Below are 17,141 nucleotides of genomic sequence, written 5' to 3'. Positions count from 1 at the left end.
ATGCTGGCATCCACTGCTGTGTGCTGGCTGTGCTGTAGGCGCGGAGGTAGGGCTGTGGCCGAGGTGGCCCCAGCTCAGCCTCACGGCGTGCTCACAGTGACCCTCATGACTTAGGCACAGGAAGGTTTGTAATGACGCCAATTTTGAGTCTGGCCACCTCTAAGTGGTCACTACCCACCAGGCACATGTGACCAGAGTGGTGTCGCTGAAACAGCTGCCTGCACTGAGGCATCGGGGGTGCCCGTGCTCAGCAGCCACAGGCTCTGAAGTCAGCAAGGCCCAGTTCAGATTCTGAATTCTGTCTCTCACTGGGCCTCAGTTTTCACATCTGTAGACAGGGCCTGTCACCGTGAGTCAAGTGTGTGTCGAGGTTAGGCACCTGTAGTGCTCAGCACAGGAACTCGCCAGTGTGGACGCTTTTACACTGGAGCGTGAGGCTGGAAGGGACAGTCATGGGAGCCACAGGCCTTTCAGAAGGGGGACCCTGGGCAAAGGCCGCAGGCTGGGGCGCCCCGGCTGTGGCCCCACCCCCAGCAGCACCCGCCTCCTGTGCAGGAAATCGGGCGCATATCCATCGAGATGAATGGGACCCTGGAGGACCAGCTGAACCACTTGAAGCAGTACGAGCGCAGCATCGTGGACTACAAGCCGAACCTGGACCTGCTGGAGCAGCAGCACCAGCTCATCCAGGAGGCCCTCATCTTCGACAACAAGCACACCAACTACACCATGGAGGTGCGCTGGGCCCGTCGGAGCCTCTGCTGCTGCCTCCCTCTCCTCTTCCACTCCAACCGAAAATGCCAAATCAGAACATTCACACGTTTTTAAAAATCACTGTTTCCGTAACACTGTGCTCCCCTCACTATGACAGCACATCTCAGAACAAGCTTGAGAGAGTGGGGAGGGCAGCGCCTGCCCTTTTGTGGCCTTGCAGTTGGTTCTCGCTCAAGGACGCAGACCCACCCGGTGTGTGCTGGCGTCCACACAGCACTTTCAGGGCCGGTTGTCACCGCCTTCGTAGCTTGACATCATCCACAGTGACTGTATTCACAGCATGCACACCCAGATGCCACAGAGAAGGGGCAGTGTTTCTCCCAAGGCCAGTTACACATTGCCCAGCACAGCTCTGTGGTTTCCCTGTGAACGCTGCACAGGTGTCCGGCCCTGGCCCTCTGCCACATCTGTCATGAGTCACACACTAAGGCGACATGAACCCTGCTGGTGGGCGGAGATGGCTGGCAGGCACTGTGCTCCGGCAAGCAGAAAAGGCGCCCAGGAGAGTTTTGGCCTGGATTGGCATCTGGGAGAACCCAGTTCCAACACCCCCTCAGTCGCAGCTGTGGGGGTCCGAGCACTCCCGCCAGCCCCGCCCGCCCTCATGCTGTCTCTCCTCCTCCAGCACATCCGCGTGGGCTGGGAGCAGCTGCTGACCACCATCGCCCGCACCATCAACGAGGTCGAGAACCAGATCCTCACCCGAGATGCCAAGGGCATCAGCCAGGAGCAGATGCAGGAGTTCCGGGCCTCCTTTAACCACTTCGACAAGGTTAGCAACTCCCTCCGCCCTTCGACATCTTCCCCCTCTGCTCTCACCATTGTCTCTGTCCCATTTTGCCCCCTCTGTGTTTGCATCCGTCAGTTCATTCACATCACAGTTGCTGTGTGTCAGCCACCACTCACGGGCCGGCGGGGCCTCAGCCATGGAAGGAGGTGCAGACGTGCATCTCCTTGACCCACGGCATAAACAGTTTCCTTTGGGAGGAGAAAGGGGTTCCCAAGCCCTGCTTTCAGCTGTGCATCCTTGCCAGCCTGCCCATGAGACCCCAGGACAGACTGAGCACCCTCACACCTGAGGTTGGAGACCTGGCCTGTGAATCTGGTCCACGCGTACACGTGGTGTTCTTAAAAGTTCAGATTGGGCCTGGCAGCCACTTTGGAAGGGCCTGAGTGCTAGCATTTCCCCAGTCCCCATCCACTGCTGGGCTGATACATCATCTGCCTTCTTCCTGTGGGTACGAGTGTGCAGCCTCAGCCCTGCAGCCTCAGTCCTGCAGCCTCAAGCAGGGACCCCGACGTCAGAAGCAGAGTGGCCTGCAGTCCCTTTCCTCCCACCCCAGACCCTGAAAGTGAGGGGTGCTCTCCTCTTCCTCAGAGAACTGGGAATCAGTTTTTAATTCTGCACCATTCAGCTCCCACCCCTGCTCTAGCCCAGAGGAGATGGAAGGAGGCCTCTGGCTGCCCTCCAGGCCACCCACCCCTCCACCTGCCCCAGCCGTCCCCAGCCATCGCCTTGTTCCCATCACCTCTAACTCTGTGTTTCCCTCCTTCATGTGTTCCCCTCCCCTCGCCCTCTGCATGTAACCCTGGCCCTTCTCTCCACCTCTGTGCTGCCTGGTTTCCACATCGCCCCTCGCACACCTGCCTTTGGACACCCGGCAGGACCACGGCGGGTCGCTGGGGCCAGAGGAATTCAAGGCCTGCCTCATCAGCCTGGGCTACGATGTGGAGAATGACCGGCAGGTACGCGTCCCCTGGGCCCCAGCGGACCACGGCATTAACTGCTCTTCTCTCTCTCTCTCTCTCCTCTCTGTCTCCCCACCCTTGCCATCCCCCCACCCCCCCCCCCCCCCCCGCCACTGTGTGCCATCCCACTGGCTCTCTTGCCTCCTTCCCACCCGTGTCTCTTTGGACCCTTTCTCCTTACCTGGTCTCTTGGGGCCGCCTCTGTCGCCCCCGCTCCTGCCACTGTCCTGTTTCCCCGCTGTGCACACGGGGTGGCCCCTTTGCCTACTCTGGGCCTGGCCTCCTGCTGTCCCTGCGTCCTCGAGCAGAAACAGACAGGCAGCATGGACTCCGATGACTTCAGGGCTCTGCTTATCTCCACAGGATACAGCCTGGTATGCAGCCTCTGCCTCCCTCGCTGCTGCGCCACTCCCCCTGCCCCTGCCCCTCCTCCTCTGCCTCCTCTCCCTCCTCCCCTCCTCCCCTCTTCCTTCTGCCCCTCCTTCCCCCTTCCCCCTTCCTCCTCCTCCTCCTTTTTCGTGCTAACCCCCATCCAGAGTTTCCAGGTCCTCGGGGACACCCCTCCACCAGATCAGTGCAGCCTCACCCCCCTCCTCCTGCTGCATCTGCTGGGCTGGGGTCGCTCTGACGACTTCCTGAGCCTCCCACCCCCTTTTCTGGAAGTCTGCAGAGAGAGGATGTCAGGCTTCTGGCTCTTTCCCTTTTCTTTCTCTTCTCTCTTTCTTCCCCACCCTCCAGAGCTAACTTGTGAGCCTAGGGCTGAGGAGCAGCAGACCTGTTTGATGCATTCCCCACACCTCACTTCTCAAAAATGTGGGAGGGGGAGTAGAGGGCACCTGTCCCCAGCCTGGGGCACATGGGGCAGTCACCTGGGGAGCCAAGACCATTTGAGGCAGGCTGATGACTTGGCATGTGCATTGGGCTCAGCCCCGCCCTCCCAGCCCGGTTCTGCTGCACCGGCCCAGCCATCCTGCCCACTCACAAGCTGCCTGTCCCCGCCCAACTCCTGCCTCTCAGGGCGATGCTGAGTTCAACCGCATCATGAGCGTGGTGGACCCCAACCACAGTGGCCTCGTGACCTTCCAAGCCTTCATTGACTTCATGTCCAGGGAGACCACCGATACAGACACAGCTGACCAGGTCATTGCCTCCTTCAAGGTCCTGGCTGGAGACAAGGTAAGCCAGACACCTCTCAGCTCCTGGGGCAGGCAAGGCAGGGCTCTGCATCCAGGACTGGGCATGAGGGGCTGCAGGGGCCAGTGTGGGCTGCAGGTTGCCTTAAGTCCGACCCTGCCACCCCCAGAACTTCATCACAGCCGAGGAGCTGCGGAGAGAGCTGCCTCCTGACCAGGCCGAGTACTGCATCGCCCGCATGGCACCCTACCAGGGCCCCGATGCGGTGCCTGGTGCCCTTGACTACAAGTCCTTCTCTACGGCCCTGTATGGCGAGAGTGACCTGTGAGGCCCCCACGGAGAGCCCTGACCGAACACCCCCCTCCTCACAGCCTCCAGGAGGGGCTGGGGGAGCCCCTGTCCCTGCTGCGGGACCTCCTTGGTCCTGCTCCTCTGACTCTGTATCTATGCAAAGCACTCTGTGGGTCCTTTCTGGGGGGTGGCGGGTGGGCAGGGAGGGGCTGGGGCAGGTTCTCTCCTCTCTCTTTGTCAGTTGGCCAGGAGGTTCTCTCCCCCTCCCCCTGGATAGGGGTACAGGAGACTTTTTGGGGTCAGCACTTCTGGTCTGGTAAATATATGTTTTTTTTAAACTGTGTAGAGGGGACAGTGGATCCCCACAGCAAAACAGGTCCTCTCAGCCCTAGGAATACCTGCCACACCCTGCCCCTTCCTTTGCTCCTGAGGTCCCTTCAAGGCCTCCCACATCCAGGCCAAAGCCCCAGTGGCCCTATGTGCCTTGTCCAGGAACTGCTCATGCCTGCGATGGGCCCAGCAGAGGGCGCCACAGCTACTCAATAGGAAAGAGGACCCCACCCTGCTCCCTTCACCCCCCTCCCTTTCTCTGTCGTGGCTGGGTGGGGGGCGGGGCCTTGTGCCACAGCACCCCCCTCTGCAGCAGAGGGGTGAGACGAAGCAGACCAACCTTTTGCCCCTGCCCCAGCCAGCTCCCACCTTGCTTTGTCTGGACCCACGTCTCGGATTTTCTAAGGACCAAACCAAAAAAAACGAAACAAAACAAAAATCACAAAAAAAGCTATAAAAATTTAAAACTTTCAGAGAATGACTATTTACTTTATTAACTTACGGATTTATTATATAAATATATATTCACCTAGCAACAACACGTCTCTGCCGCCTCTTACTCTCTTAATGAAGCCCTAGCTGACTTGCCCGCTCCCCTGTCCCTGCCTGGTTTCTTTCTGTTGTCTGTCGTAGGGCATGGGCCCCGGGACCCTCCCGAAGTGGAGGGTGGGCTGCTGGCCTGGCTACCTGTTAGTCGATGGTTTTGTTCCTTCCCGCCTCCCACTCCCCTTTTGGTTTATTCTGATTGATAATTTTTTTCTTGGTTTCTGGATAAACCACCCTTCTGGGGACAGGATAATAAAACATGTAATATTTTTAAGGAGTCTACAGTGTCCTCTTCTGTCCCCGTTCTCCACTTGCTAGCAGAGCTGTGACAAACCACCTCTTCCCAGAGGAGGCGGGGCCTGGGGGGGCCCAGTCCCGTTCCCACATATGTGTAACATGAGAGAGCTAGTGGGGGCCAGGCCTGTTCGAGGTGTGCAGCGTTGACTAACTCGTGTCGCCTGGCCAGGCAGGGTGCTGTACCACCCCTGCTCACAGGCGCAGAGCGCAGAGCACAGACGCAGTGACTTGCCCAGCGTCACCCCGCTGGTGAGTGGTGGGGCCAGAAATCAACTCCATGCCAGCATCAGCCCCCATGCCAGGCAGGGAGGTGTGGGGTGACGGGAGGCTGGTGTTGCTCAGAGCCCCGCTTCTGTGGGGTGAACGAGCCCTGGTCCGGGCGGGCCGAGGGGAAGACGGGGCTCCCAGCAACTCCAGCAGCACATGTTCCTGCAGCAAATCCTAGGAGAAGGTGGCCACCTCCGTCCACTGGGCAAAAAAGGACAACCGGCTCGAGGTGGGGATCTCCTGGGACTGCTGCCTGCACCCCCTGCCACCTCTCCCTCCAGCCTGGGCTCACCTGTCTGCGGGTCAGGCACACGACCCCCTCGCCCCCGTCCAGGTGCCTGCTGCAGTGGCCTGCGCAGAGAGGGGCGGGTGAGCACCCTCACCCCAGCCCCCCTGCCACAGGCGGCACCCTCCCGCAGTCACCCGAGCCAGGGCGGCACTCACGGAAGACGCGGGTCAGCTGGGCCACACAGGACACAAAGTGCTCAAAGTCCACACGCAGGCGGCTGTCCCTGTAGCGGCTGGTGAGGGCCTGGGTCAGCTGGTTGTTGAGGTGGAAGCCTAGGAAGAGGCCACCTCTGAGCCTGGGCCACTGTGAACCCCCCTCGGAGTGGCGCCCCCCCCCCCTGACTCCCTGGGAGACACAGTGACACCACAGGTGTGTGTGCCCACCTCCTGCACCCCAGCTCTGCTCCAGCCCAGCAGTGTGGCTATAGGCCCAGGTTCCTCATCCCGCGGGGGAGGGGTGGTGGCAGCCCGGACCCCTGCAGGCTGTGTGAAGAGGGCTCAGGACTGTCGTGTAGCCCCTGTGTCGTGTTACTACTCCGTGAAACTGCGGGGTTCCTGCTAGTGGCCCCCGGGGAATATTCCTGTGCAGAACACTCTTGTCCCATATGGAGTCAGTTTATACTCCACAGTGGGGGTGATTTCTAAAGTTTAGAAAACATCTCTAATGAGGAATCTAAACAGGCTTCTCAGAGCTGCAAACCCTGGTGCTTCCACGTCGCGGACACCCTCTGGGGCTGGAGGTTGCAGACTGATGACTCCTGGCCCCACAGGGCCGGGTAAACACAATTTGGGGGCAATTTCATGGGCCTCTGCTGCCTCCTAAGTCCCATTTTTTCCCACCGCATTCATGTGATAAACATCACCCAGTGCCGTCACACTTCTGTGCCTGGAAGCCTGGGGCTGGGGGTCTGTGGCCTCATCCAAGCAGGCCGCGTGTGAGCTCTGGCCTCCATCTGCCCTCGGGGGGGGGGGGGGGCGGTAGGGGAGGGCTGCTGTGCTGGGGAGTCCACTCCCAACACAGAGGAGGGAGGGGCCCCTCTGGACTTCCTGCTGTTCTCTTCATGGAGACTATCAGCTTCCTCTGGCCACTTTTGTGGGCTCTATGGTCTGTGGTGCCTGGTGTCTGGCGTCCTGCCCAGGGTCTCCTGGTACCAGTGAAGTCCTTCACCTAACTTACTGGGCCCTAGTGACCATGACCTACCTCCTGGTTACCCCTCCCCACGGCCCCATTGTCCGAGTGCCCAGTGGCCCTCCCTGACCGAACCTCACCTCCCACTCTTCCCCCTCCTCCACTTGGACCTTGGGCCCCTTGCCCCTCTGCCCAGAATAGCAGCTTCGAGCATCTCTTTGGCTCCCACGGTGCTCTGGGCCTTCCCCACCCCAACGCTGACCGCTCTGGGCTGTCATTGTCATTGGTAGCTCAGGCGACCCCTGGACTGAAGCTGTGGGGGCTCAAGAAAGGGCTTCTGCTCACCAGTGAGCCCCCAAGGTCGGCCAGGCCAGGGCCTTGAGCAGAGCAGGTGGTTTCTCCTCCCAGTCCCCCCTGCCCCCCTGAGGTGGCACGCCTGTTCCGGGGTCTTGGAGCTTGCTGCCCCCGGTCCCCTCCCTGGCACACCCTCCTCCAGACACAGCTGTCGCTCCAGCCTCACACACCCTGATCTTGGACTTGCTTCTCTTTCGTACATGTATCTCAAAAGTTTTTAAAGAATCAAGGCCCTCATGACACTTCGTGGGGCTCCCCCCCCCCCCCCCCCCCCGCCCCACCATCACGAATCTTTCCTCTAACCACCTCCTTCCCACTTGGCTTCAGCACTGGCCCTCTGTCCTCGTCACCATCACGGGGCGCCTCCTTCACTCGGCTCACTCTGCACCAGCCTCCTTGGGTGCCGGCTCACACCCCAGGGCCTTGGCACTGGCCGTCCCCCGTCTGGAGCTCTCCTGGCCTGGAGTCGCCAAGACTCACTGCTCTGGTCTCCGCCCAAACCTCAGCAAGGCCTTTCCTGACCGCCCTGTCTCACCCCCTCGCCCCTGCAGGCCCAGCACCCTCACCTGCTTGCTTCTTCGCCCTAGCACTGCCCGCCCTCTGGCCTCCTCCTCTTTGGGGACATCGCCCTCCCGGAAGGGCAGTCCCTCAGGAGCACTTGGTCAGTTTTCTTCTGCCCAGAACACCAGGCACGTACCAGGCACTCGGGGATGGCGAATGAACAGTGCGCACACGGCACAGACTTGCATCTTCATCTTCTCTCTGACTCCATCCCTTCCCCTCTGTCTTGGGCTCCTTTCTTTACTCACAGGCCCCTGGGTCTTTGCCCCCACCCCCCACGTCTCACCAGTCACTTGGTTGGGGTAGGTAGGTGGTGATCTGGGGGTTCCCATCACTCCCTCCCAACCCCCACCACACGGGGAGGAAGGTCACACTCCTGCAGACACCCTGTGTCAGGGCCACTGTACAGAGGGAAACGGAGGCTCAAGGGGGTGGACTCTGGTGCCCAGGGCCCCCAAGGAGTGAGTCAGCAGTTAGGGCTCCAGCCCGGGCTCGGGAATCCAGGACACTGCCACGCTGCCCCGGAGACCAGGGCCAGCTCCCAGACCCAGCTCCCATGCCTGCCCCAGCCCAGCCCCTCTCGAACCCTTTCTTTCTCACCCAGAGAGGGCTCTCCCCTCCGCCTCTCCCCTCCGCCTCTCCTGGCCACATGCTCCCTGCCGAGAGCTGGCAGCGAGCTAAGGTGTCAGCTGAGTAGGCTGCTGGGACTTGAAGCGGCCGGGGCCAGGAGGGGTAGCCGATCCTGTCCCCATGACCCACCCCAGGCCCTCTGTCCAAACCTGCGGCATTCAGCGCAAGTCTTAGCTCATGGGAGTTCATGGTTCCAGAGGCGTCCTGGTCAAACTTGTCGAATATGGCCTGGGGTGGGGGGAATAAGGTCAGTCCCACCCCCAGGCACCTGAGCTCCCCGAAGAAGGCTCAAAGGGGGCCTCCTCAGCCAGATAGCCTGGGCTCCCACCCCAGCTCCCTTTCTTCCTGGCCTCGTGCCCCGGGGAAGCAGCTCCACCACTTTGGGCCATTGTTTCCCAGTCTGTATAATGGGCTCGGTAGTGACAGCATCAACTAGGTTGTTGGTGGTGTGGACATGTTAAGACTACCCACAAGGGGCCTAGTGAGGGCTCAGTAAATGGTGCCTTATCACCATGATTAATATAGAGGGGCCTGAGACCCTTGTCTTCTCAACCTGGGTTTCGGGCCGGGGCAGGAGAGGACCGCCACCTCCCATGGCTGGAGGAGTGACGCCATCTCCCTGGGGAGGTTACTGGCCTGAGGTCACACAGCCAGAAAGGGGCTGAGCTGGGAGCCTGTGCCGAGCTGGTCAGTGCACCTTACCTGCCACTTTCGGAGATGTCCCCAGAGCTCCTGGAGGTGGTGCAGGGCCAGGCTGCGCCCGTGCTGGAGACGGGACATCTGGTTGAAGTCAGTGTCCCCAGAAGAGGAGCAGAGGCCCCAACATCCCCATGTCCCCACCCAGGCACGGCCCCGTCACACACCCCAAAACACTGCAGCAGCTGCTCGCAGGTCCGGAGCCCAATTTCTCTGGGAATCCAGGTGTGGGCCCGGGCTGCAGAAAACAAACAGGGACCCTGAGCCTCCTGTGGACTGGCCGTCGTCGTGAGCGCTGGGGATTACTGCATCCCGTTTCGTAGACACTGAGGACTGCCAAAGGACTGCTGGCAACTAACGGGGCTGAGACCTGAACCCAGGCAAGGGGGTTCTGAGTGCCAGTCGCAGCCGTACTTCCCGCCTCTCGCTTAGAGGAGGGGGGCTTATGAGTGGCTGTGACCCCAGCCATCGGTCCTGCCTCAGGACCCCGTGTGAGGAAACACCACCAGGCTGAGCTCAGGGTTCCTGTGGCCTGATGCCCAGCAGCTTCGTGGGTGCACAGACGTAGCTGCCGCCACGCCGGCCCCCTGAGGTCCACTCCAGGCACCAACTCACCGGGCTCCAGGGCAATGCTTAGCAAGGTCTGGAGCTGCGGGGCACCGAGTTCTTCCTCCTGGTCAGGGAGAGAGCAGGCTGTGAGGCCCTCAGCAAGGGGCTCTGGGCCCCGCCCACACAGCCTGCTGGGCAGTGCTGGGGACACAGCCAAGACCGGGTGAGCCCAAGCCTGCCCTCTGGTCCCCGCCGGTCCCTGGAACGGGTCAGGGCTGCAGCAGGGAAGCCCTGGGCCGTGGGAGCCCAGAGCAGACATGTGGCTGATCAGCCCCGGAGGGTCAGGGGAGCCTTCAGGTAAGGGCACAGGAGAAAGGCGAGGGGCTTGGGCAGGGCAGGGAGGGCGGGAGGGAACTTGCAGGCACAGGCCTGGGGGTGGGGCACAGCTGTGAGCGTTCTGAGAGAAGGAGGTCACGAGGCAAGCACAGCCAGGGGGAATTAGGCATTCAGGGGGAGGGGCGGCACCCCCTTAGCCCCGTCCCCCTCCTCACCTCGCCTGCCAGCTCCTGGAATAGCTGCTCCAACCCCAGCTCCAGGGGAATGCTGGGGGCCTGCGGGGTGGGAGGGGTTCAGTGGTGGCCCAGAGGGTCCCCACCCCCACCCCGTCGTGCCGGTCCCGGAGCGGCCCCTCACCCCGAGAGCGTGCAGGTCGGCGCTGATCACATCGTCGATCTCCCTGCAAATTACAGACCGAAAGTGAGGGAGGGGCTGCTTCCCCCGCGCCTGGGGCTGGGGCGGATGGGGTCACAGCAGAGCAATTGGGCGGCGTCTAGGGAGGCTGCCGGGACCCTGGGCTGACCCACGGGGGCTGTGGCTTCCGAAGGCGGGTCAGCACCGCCCCCCACCCTCAGGGCAGCGAGTCTGGGGGTCCCGAGGGCGGGTCCGGGGGCCCGGGCTCACAGGGCGGTGTGGCGGCGCTCGGAGAAGATGCGGAGTGTGAAGTCGGCCTCGTCGCCCGCGTGGGCGGCGCTGGGCACCACTAGGTAGTGGCCCGGGCACAGGCGGCAGCGGCGGCTCACGTCGCGACGGGCGCAGAAGCGCGAGCGGTCCGCGCACAACAGGCCCCGCAGGTGCGCGCGGCTGTGCGGGGAGTCCCAGAGGCCCAGCAGCTGGGGGGCGGGGGCCGCGTGACCAGGACGGCCCAAGTTCACCCCGCCGGGCCTTCCCGGTAACGCATCCCTCCCTCCAGATTGCCGAACGAACCCGCTGGATCACCCATCGCGCCAAGCGCGCCCCAGGCCATCCCTGCCCCATTGCCGGTTGTCAGAGGCCCTGGGGCTGGTTCGAGGATAGAGTCTGGGATCTGGGGTCCCATCGGAGACCCACCTGCTCGGGGATCTGTAAGAAGGAAGAGCAAGGGGAGTCGGGGGAGGGACCCTCGGGGCCTCAGGCTTCCTTCCCTGCCTCCCCCCTCACCCCCAACCCCCTCCTCTCTCTGTTCTTCTGATTTCACCCTCATTAAGCCCCTGGCCCTCAGTCCCTGTCCAAGCCCCTCTCTCTGACCCCCTGTTCCTCTCATCTGTGCTTTCTCTGCTCCTCATCCCCTTCCTGATCCTCAGCGCCCCCTCTTTCTAACTCCTTCCCGACCCTGCTGACCCCTCAGCCTCTGTGGCCCCCTAGACCTTAGTTTCTCCCTGACACCCTCTGATTCCCTGGGCATTCGTCAGAGCCCAACCCCCCCACCCCACCCCACCCACCCCTGCCCTCAGCCTCTCCAGCTCCTCTGGGCCTTCTGGGATGTCCCCATGGCTCCCTGATCCTCCATGCCTCCCTGCTCCCTGTTGCCTCCTCAGCCCGGAGTCCCACCTGGAACACGTGGAAGCCCACGGTGAGGTACGTGAGGCCCTGGGCCCACAGGCACCGCCGATTGCGCTGGATGAGTGACAGGAGGACAGTGCACTTGGGGATGCGGCTCCCCCTTGCAGGGCCCCAGCGCCCCCGGGGCCCCTCGTCGTCCTCCTCCTCCTCATCGGGCTCCAGCAGCGTCAGCCGGAACTGGGGGTTGGTCCAGAAGTTTTCTGGTAGAGGAGAAAGAAAGGGGGTTACCTGCTCTGTCACAGTCCCTTGGTTTGCCCCTCAGAGTCCCCTCCAGGTCTCACCAGCAGCAGGCTGGCCCCCGCCGGAGTTGAAGCCTCGCACCCAGCGGCCTTGGAAGATGTGGGTGTGCCAGCCCCCTCCCGCCGGGCTGGGGCCCAGCACCTCGGGGCTCAGCGAGCAGATCTGGACGGTGTTAAACTGGCGGAGGAAGTCCTGTAGCTCCATCCTGGACAGTGGCCTGCAGTTAGACCCTGCCCCCGCCCCCAAGTCACACGGCCCCCAAATTTCTCAAGCATTGCCAGGTACCCTTCAGTCCACCAAACAGAATGACCCCCAAATCTCTGAGCCCTCCAGCTCCTCCAGATTTCTCCAAGCCCTCAAAAACGCCCCGCAAAGCGCCAAGGTCCACAGACTCTTTTTGAGCATCGTCAGATGGTCGTCAAGACCTGCAGACGCGCAGTCACCAGCAAACCCCCGGCAGCCCCTCCACAAGTGCCAGATCTCTAGAAGTCACCCGGTGTCACCCGGCTCCTGCATCATCCTACTCACCAGAACTCTCCGTCCTCCTTCTTCACCAGCAGGGCATCTCGCCACTGGGTGGGGAGCATGTCCCAGCGTGGGCAGCTAGAGAAGCCTGGAGTGTGAGGCGTGGGTGGGTGGGGCCAACCCCCTCCCACGCAACCCCAGATCTCTCTCACCTGTCGCTCCAGGCCCCGGTCCACTCCACGCGGCCCCACGGGTTCCGCAGCCGCAGCAGCCGCACCTTGGTGAAGCCCAGTGACAACTGGGAGCAGCGGCAGCATCAGGGGGGGTTAGCGCCCGGACACCCCCTGCCAGCCCGCCCCCCGGGGGGGTGCTCACCTTGTGTGTGCCTGTGACTGAATATGCGTGTCCTTTCACCAGCCCATCCTCTGTACAGTACTCGCCCCGATCACTCTGGGCAGAGGACAGGGAGAGGATGGTGAGGCCGTGTGGAGGGACAGGGAGAGGGTGGCTGTTTCTCCCTGTCCCCCAACCTCCTGCCAGCAAAGCAGGAGTGGAGCAGAGCACCCAAGAAACTGACACGGGGGGGGGGGGGGTTGGTCTGTGAAGGCAAGAGAGGAAGCAGAGGGAGATGAAGATAAAAGATAAAAAATAGATGGAAGCAGAGGGAGACAGAGACTTAGAGACAAAGATTCAGGTCAGCCCTGGCTGGTGTGGCTCTGTGGGTTGAACGCAGGCCTGTGAACCAAAGGGCTGTGGGTTCGATTCCCAGTCAGGGCCCATGCCTGGGTTGCAGGCCAGGTCCCCAGTAGGGGGCCCATGAGAGGCAACCACACATTGATGTTTCTCTCCCTCTTTCTCCCTTCCCCTCCGTCTAAAAATAAATACAATTTAAAAAAAAAAGAAAAAGAAAGAAAGATATAGGACAGAGGGAGAAGGAAAGGAAAGAGACAAAGAAACACAAAAGACAAAGCAAGTAACTGAGTGCAGGGTTAACNGGGGGGGGGGGGGGAGTTGGTCTGTGAAGGCAAGAGAGGAAGCAGAGGGAGATGAAGATAAAAGATAAAAAATAGATGGAAGCAGAGGGAGACAGAGACCTAGAGACAAAGATACAGGTCAGCCCTGGCTGGTGTGGCTCCGTGGGTTGAACGCAGGCCTGTGAACCAAAGGGCTGTGGGTTCGATTCCCAGTCAGGGCCCATGCCTGGGTTGCAGGCCAGGTCCGCAGTAGGGGGCCCATGAGAGGCAACCACACATTGATGTTTCTCTCCCTCTTTCTCCCTTCCCCTCCGTCTAAAAATAAATACAACTTAAAAAAAAAAGAAAAAGAAAGAAAGATATAGGACAGAGGGAGAAGGAAAGGAAAGAGACAAAGAAACACAAAAGACAAAGCAAGTAACTGAGTGCAGGGTTAACTAAATGAATGAATGAGTTAGACTGACTCGCTGAATGAATGAGTATGCAGTTGGGTCACACATGAACATACAACCCATGATGAGCCCATCAAAATCAATCCTGGGCTTTTGCTGAGATTCTCAGGAAGAGGTACTTTTCTTTTTTACCTCTGGGGTGGTGGGAGGTAACTGTGCAGGGGAGGGGAGCTCTTTTTCCCCCCTTTGAGGGGAAAAGCCACCTAAGAGTGAGGCTAACCCAGAACCAGGAAGAGAAAAACACAGTTATAGTGTCTGCTAAGCACCTGGATCCAGCTATGCCTGAAGCTTGTTAGTTAAGAAAGCAAATAAATATCCTTCTGACTTGCTTGTGTTTGATTTGTGAGAGAGAATAAGCCAGCAGTGAAACAAAGGAGGACACAGGACGCCTCCCCCTCCAGCTGTGACTGTGCGCTGGTGCCGGTGGGGGTGCTCCACGGGAGTCCGGCCCTCTTACCAGGGCAGTGGCACCCACGAGGGACTCCTTGGCCAGGGCGTGGCGCAGAGCCAAGAAGAGGCCTGGAACGTCCTGCCTCAGATAGAGCACCTCGCCCACGCCACCTGTGAAGTCCACGAAAGCCTCATTCATGTGGCCTCCTCGCATCGCCTCGTAGGAGCCATGGAGCCTGTGGGAGCAAGTCTGGCATGGGGGGGGGGCGTCTGAGGCATGTACAAGCACCTCAGGATCTGGGGACCTCTGTCCCAGGGCGTGGGGTCCCAGGGTCTGTTCCTGAAATGTGCACACTCCTGAGGTGGGGGACTGCGGCACACTCTGGAAGCCTTCGGACCCTGGGCCACCGACGCTGCCTGATTTGGGGGTGTCAGGAGAGCTCCGTCAGAATTCAGGGCACCCTGGGGCTGTGTCGGGTGCTCAGAGTCTCTGGAGGCAGATGTCTGCTTTGGGGGGTAATCCCCACGGGGCTTTCGGATCCACAAGTTGGGGAAAGCCAAGATTTGGGGGTCCCAGGGCTTATACCCAACACTTTGGGGTGCTTTCGGTTTCTCAGTGGATCAGGAGAGATTGCCTGAGACCACAGTTTCCCCAAGAGGGTAAATGTTAGGTTCTGTGACTCTAGGGCCTGTTAAGAAATTTCAGGCTCTTTAAGAATTCTGGGTGTTTGGGGGGGTCTCTGAGAATGTTTTGTGCGATGCTTTGGTGGAGGAAGATGTTTACAGTTTGAAAGGCCTCAGGGGATGTGTGACATCAGGGACCCAGGGGCTGTGACTTGGTTTAGCATCCTTAGCTGGGCATCCAGAAGATCCCAAAAGTCAAGGGTCTCCGGGGTTCCCGGGGGGCTGGGGGCTTAGGGTTACAGTTGAGGGGGAGGGGTTGGGGCCCTTACTTGGCGTAGGCCTTTTCCAGAAGGGAGGCCCAGAACTCATTCCGCTGTTCTGACCGCAGGAACATCAGCTTCCCCTCACGCACAGGTAGCCTGTCGTCCACCACGACGTCCACCCAGTGGCCGAACTGCCAGAGCTGGTGGGGGAAGGGGCAGGGCCCTGGCTGGGCTTCCAACCTCCAACCCCCTACCCCTCCTGGGCCCCACCCTCTGACCCCTGGCCTTGCTGTACCTGTCCAAAATTCCAGACCCCAGGGAGCAGTATCAACTAGGAAATCCATGTCACCTGGGGGAAACTGAGGCATGAACAGAGAGGGCCAAGCTTTACCTGGAAGTGGAAGATGCCAGCGTAGCCATCTTGGAAACCCTGTCCAGGGGGCACCACCCGGCACAGGAGTCGGGGGTACAGAGTGAGGGAAGCGGCGGCCGCAAGAAACCAACAGTTACCTTGGAGGAAAGAAGGAGACTAAGGCCCAGGGACAGGGGACGCTGCAGAGTGGGGAGGCAGAGCCAGCGGGAACAGAGCAGGGCACGGAGGTCAGGGGTGTCTGTCAGGGTCCCACCCTTGCAGGGTCTGGGGTCTGGGGTCTCTAGAAGCGTTCAGTGGTCTCACCCAGACTCCCCTGACACACGTCTGTCCGGCTCATATCCTCACAGACGAACTGGGGCTCGGCACAGAATTCCTGGGGGAGACGGGTTGCGGGCCTCAGCCAAGAAGGGACGGGAAGGAGCAGCTGGGAGGTCCGATGCCTGAGTCCCGTCCTGCCCTCACAGCTCTGGAGTAATGAGCCCCTCCACCACAGTGAGAGGCTTGTAAGCCTGTGGGCAGGCGGCAGGCTTCCCTGGGCCCTCCCGGACTCAGGACGGCGGCGGAGCCTGCTCTGAGCTGGTTCCACAGCGACCCCTCCTCCCTCGGGCCCAGAGCACAGCCCCCAGCCCCTCCACCCTCCCACCCAGGAGCCCAAGCCCCCAGCCCCTCCTCCCTCGGACCCAAAGCACAGCCCCCAGCCAAACTTTACATGGGGCCTCATCCATTTCACCCCCTTGGCCTTCTCTGAGTCTGGCCCTAGCTGGTCATAGCCAAGGGCATCAGGGCCAGCAGGGAAGTAGGGATCACGAAACAGGATCCCCTCATCCAGGCAGGCTGCTCGGATTGCCTCATAGTTCTGGCCTTTAAAAGGCTTCGGGTCCCAGGATCCAGGTCCTGCCTCTTCATCTACCAGCTGGATGGTGACCTTCCCGCTGCCACACGCCATCTGAACGCTCTGGGCTCACAGGCCTGCCCCAGGTCCTTTAACCCCCTGAGTCACGGGGGTGGGGCTTCCCCTCCTTCTGAGTCCTGATGGGGGTCTTTAGGCAGTGAGAAGCCTTTCCTCGTTAATACTAATTGATGGTTTGGGGTGCAGGAGAGCATGGACGCCTGTTCAGTGGTTTCCTCCCCAGGGCGTGGGGCCCTCAGTTGTGGCCAGGATAGCAGCTTAATAGGCTTGGGCGGCAGCAGGAGAGAAGGAGGGCAGAGCCCAGGTAGGACTGGCTGCCACCGTGAGGGTTCCTAGAAGGCGATCAGTGTGAGGGACACGTTTCTGCCGTCCTGTCCCAGCGTGTCTCCCTCTTCGGTCCTGGGAGGGCGGTGTGTCCGCTGCTGTGCCTCTCTCTCCCTCTTTCCACCCGACGTCCTCTCTCTCTGCCTCAGGGTCTCTTCTCCGTCTCCGCCTCACTCCCTCTGCCCATCTCTCTCTCTTTTCTTTCTCTGTGTTTTGCTTGTTTGTCTTTGTCTGTAACTCCCTTAGCTCCATCCCTCCCTCTTTGTCTCCCCGTGCCTCTGTTTCTCACTGTGCCTGTCTGTCCCTCTCCATCCTTCTCTCTGTCCTTGGGACCCCTCAGCCACCCACAGCGGGGCCCTGAACCACCTGGATCGCCTCCTCAACAAGGCAGACCTCAGCCTAGTCGCCCAGGCAGGGCTGACCACGAAGGTCAGCTCTGGGCTGGGAGCTGGGCCCACCGGCAACCTCGACCCCCTGCTCTGCCCACATGAGCTCAGGGTCTGGGGGAGCAGATTTCCCCCAAGGGATGCGGGGCCATTGGAGGAAACGGGCAAAATCCCTTCTGAGAGGCCAGAAATTCACCGGCGTTCGTCCCAGCAGAAGTTCCACCCTCCGCGCAGGTCTCCTGCCCAGGCAGAACTCGGTCACCTCTG

At 60.9% G+C, this 17,141-nt stretch overlaps 2 protein-coding genes across 4 annotated transcripts in view; one reads left to right on the top strand and one right to left on the bottom strand.

Moving 5' to 3' along the window:
* ACTN4 (actinin alpha 4) overlaps positions 1–4,716 on the top strand; it is a 70,054-nt gene extending 65,338 nt beyond the window's left edge. For 2 of the 3 annotated variants that reach the window (XM_037030798.1, XM_037030799.1), the window contains exons 17-21: positions 556–735; positions 1,400–1,546; positions 2,832–2,897; positions 3,541–3,699; positions 3,827–4,716. In XM_037030798.1, the coding sequence (XP_036886693.1) occupies positions 556–735; positions 1,400–1,546; positions 2,832–2,897; positions 3,541–3,699; positions 3,827–3,985 (711 nt within the window). In that variant the 3' untranslated portion in view covers positions 3,986–4,716. Of the gene's footprint in view, positions 1–555; positions 736–1,399; positions 1,547–2,439; positions 2,521–2,831; positions 2,898–3,540; positions 3,700–3,826 lie in introns of all 3 variants that reach the window. The other variant, XM_037030797.1, reaches the window with a different exon arrangement.
* CAPN12 (calpain 12) lies at positions 4,285–16,200 on the bottom strand. Its single transcript, XM_037030800.1, has 21 exons — positions 15,964–16,200; positions 15,558–15,627; positions 15,273–15,391; positions 14,948–15,081; positions 14,062–14,230; positions 12,554–12,628; positions 12,391–12,476; positions 12,242–12,316; positions 11,755–11,918; positions 11,462–11,673; positions 10,982–10,993; positions 10,556–10,764; positions 10,289–10,331; positions 10,147–10,206; positions 9,662–9,719; positions 9,214–9,284; positions 9,053–9,115; positions 8,500–8,578; positions 5,833–5,949; positions 5,681–5,739; positions 4,285–5,589 (listed from the first exon to the last, which is right to left on the bottom strand). The coding sequence occupies exons 1-21, from the start codon at positions 16,198–16,200 to the stop codon at positions 5,563–5,565; spliced, it is 2,139 nt and encodes a 712-aa protein (XP_036886695.1). The 3' UTR covers positions 4,285–5,562.
* Positions 16,201–17,141: the final 941 nt, after the last annotated feature.

This window comes from Sturnira hondurensis, unplaced genomic scaffold, assembly GCF_014824575.4.
Source record: "Sturnira hondurensis isolate 20B ecotype Veracruz unplaced genomic scaffold, ASM1482457v3 Scaffold0020884, whole genome shotgun sequence".
NCBI classification, from domain to species: domain Eukaryota; kingdom Metazoa; phylum Chordata; class Mammalia; order Chiroptera; family Phyllostomidae; genus Sturnira; species Sturnira hondurensis.
Note: the sequence above shows the minus strand (reverse complement) of the source record. Positions and strands in the feature narration are given on the sequence as shown.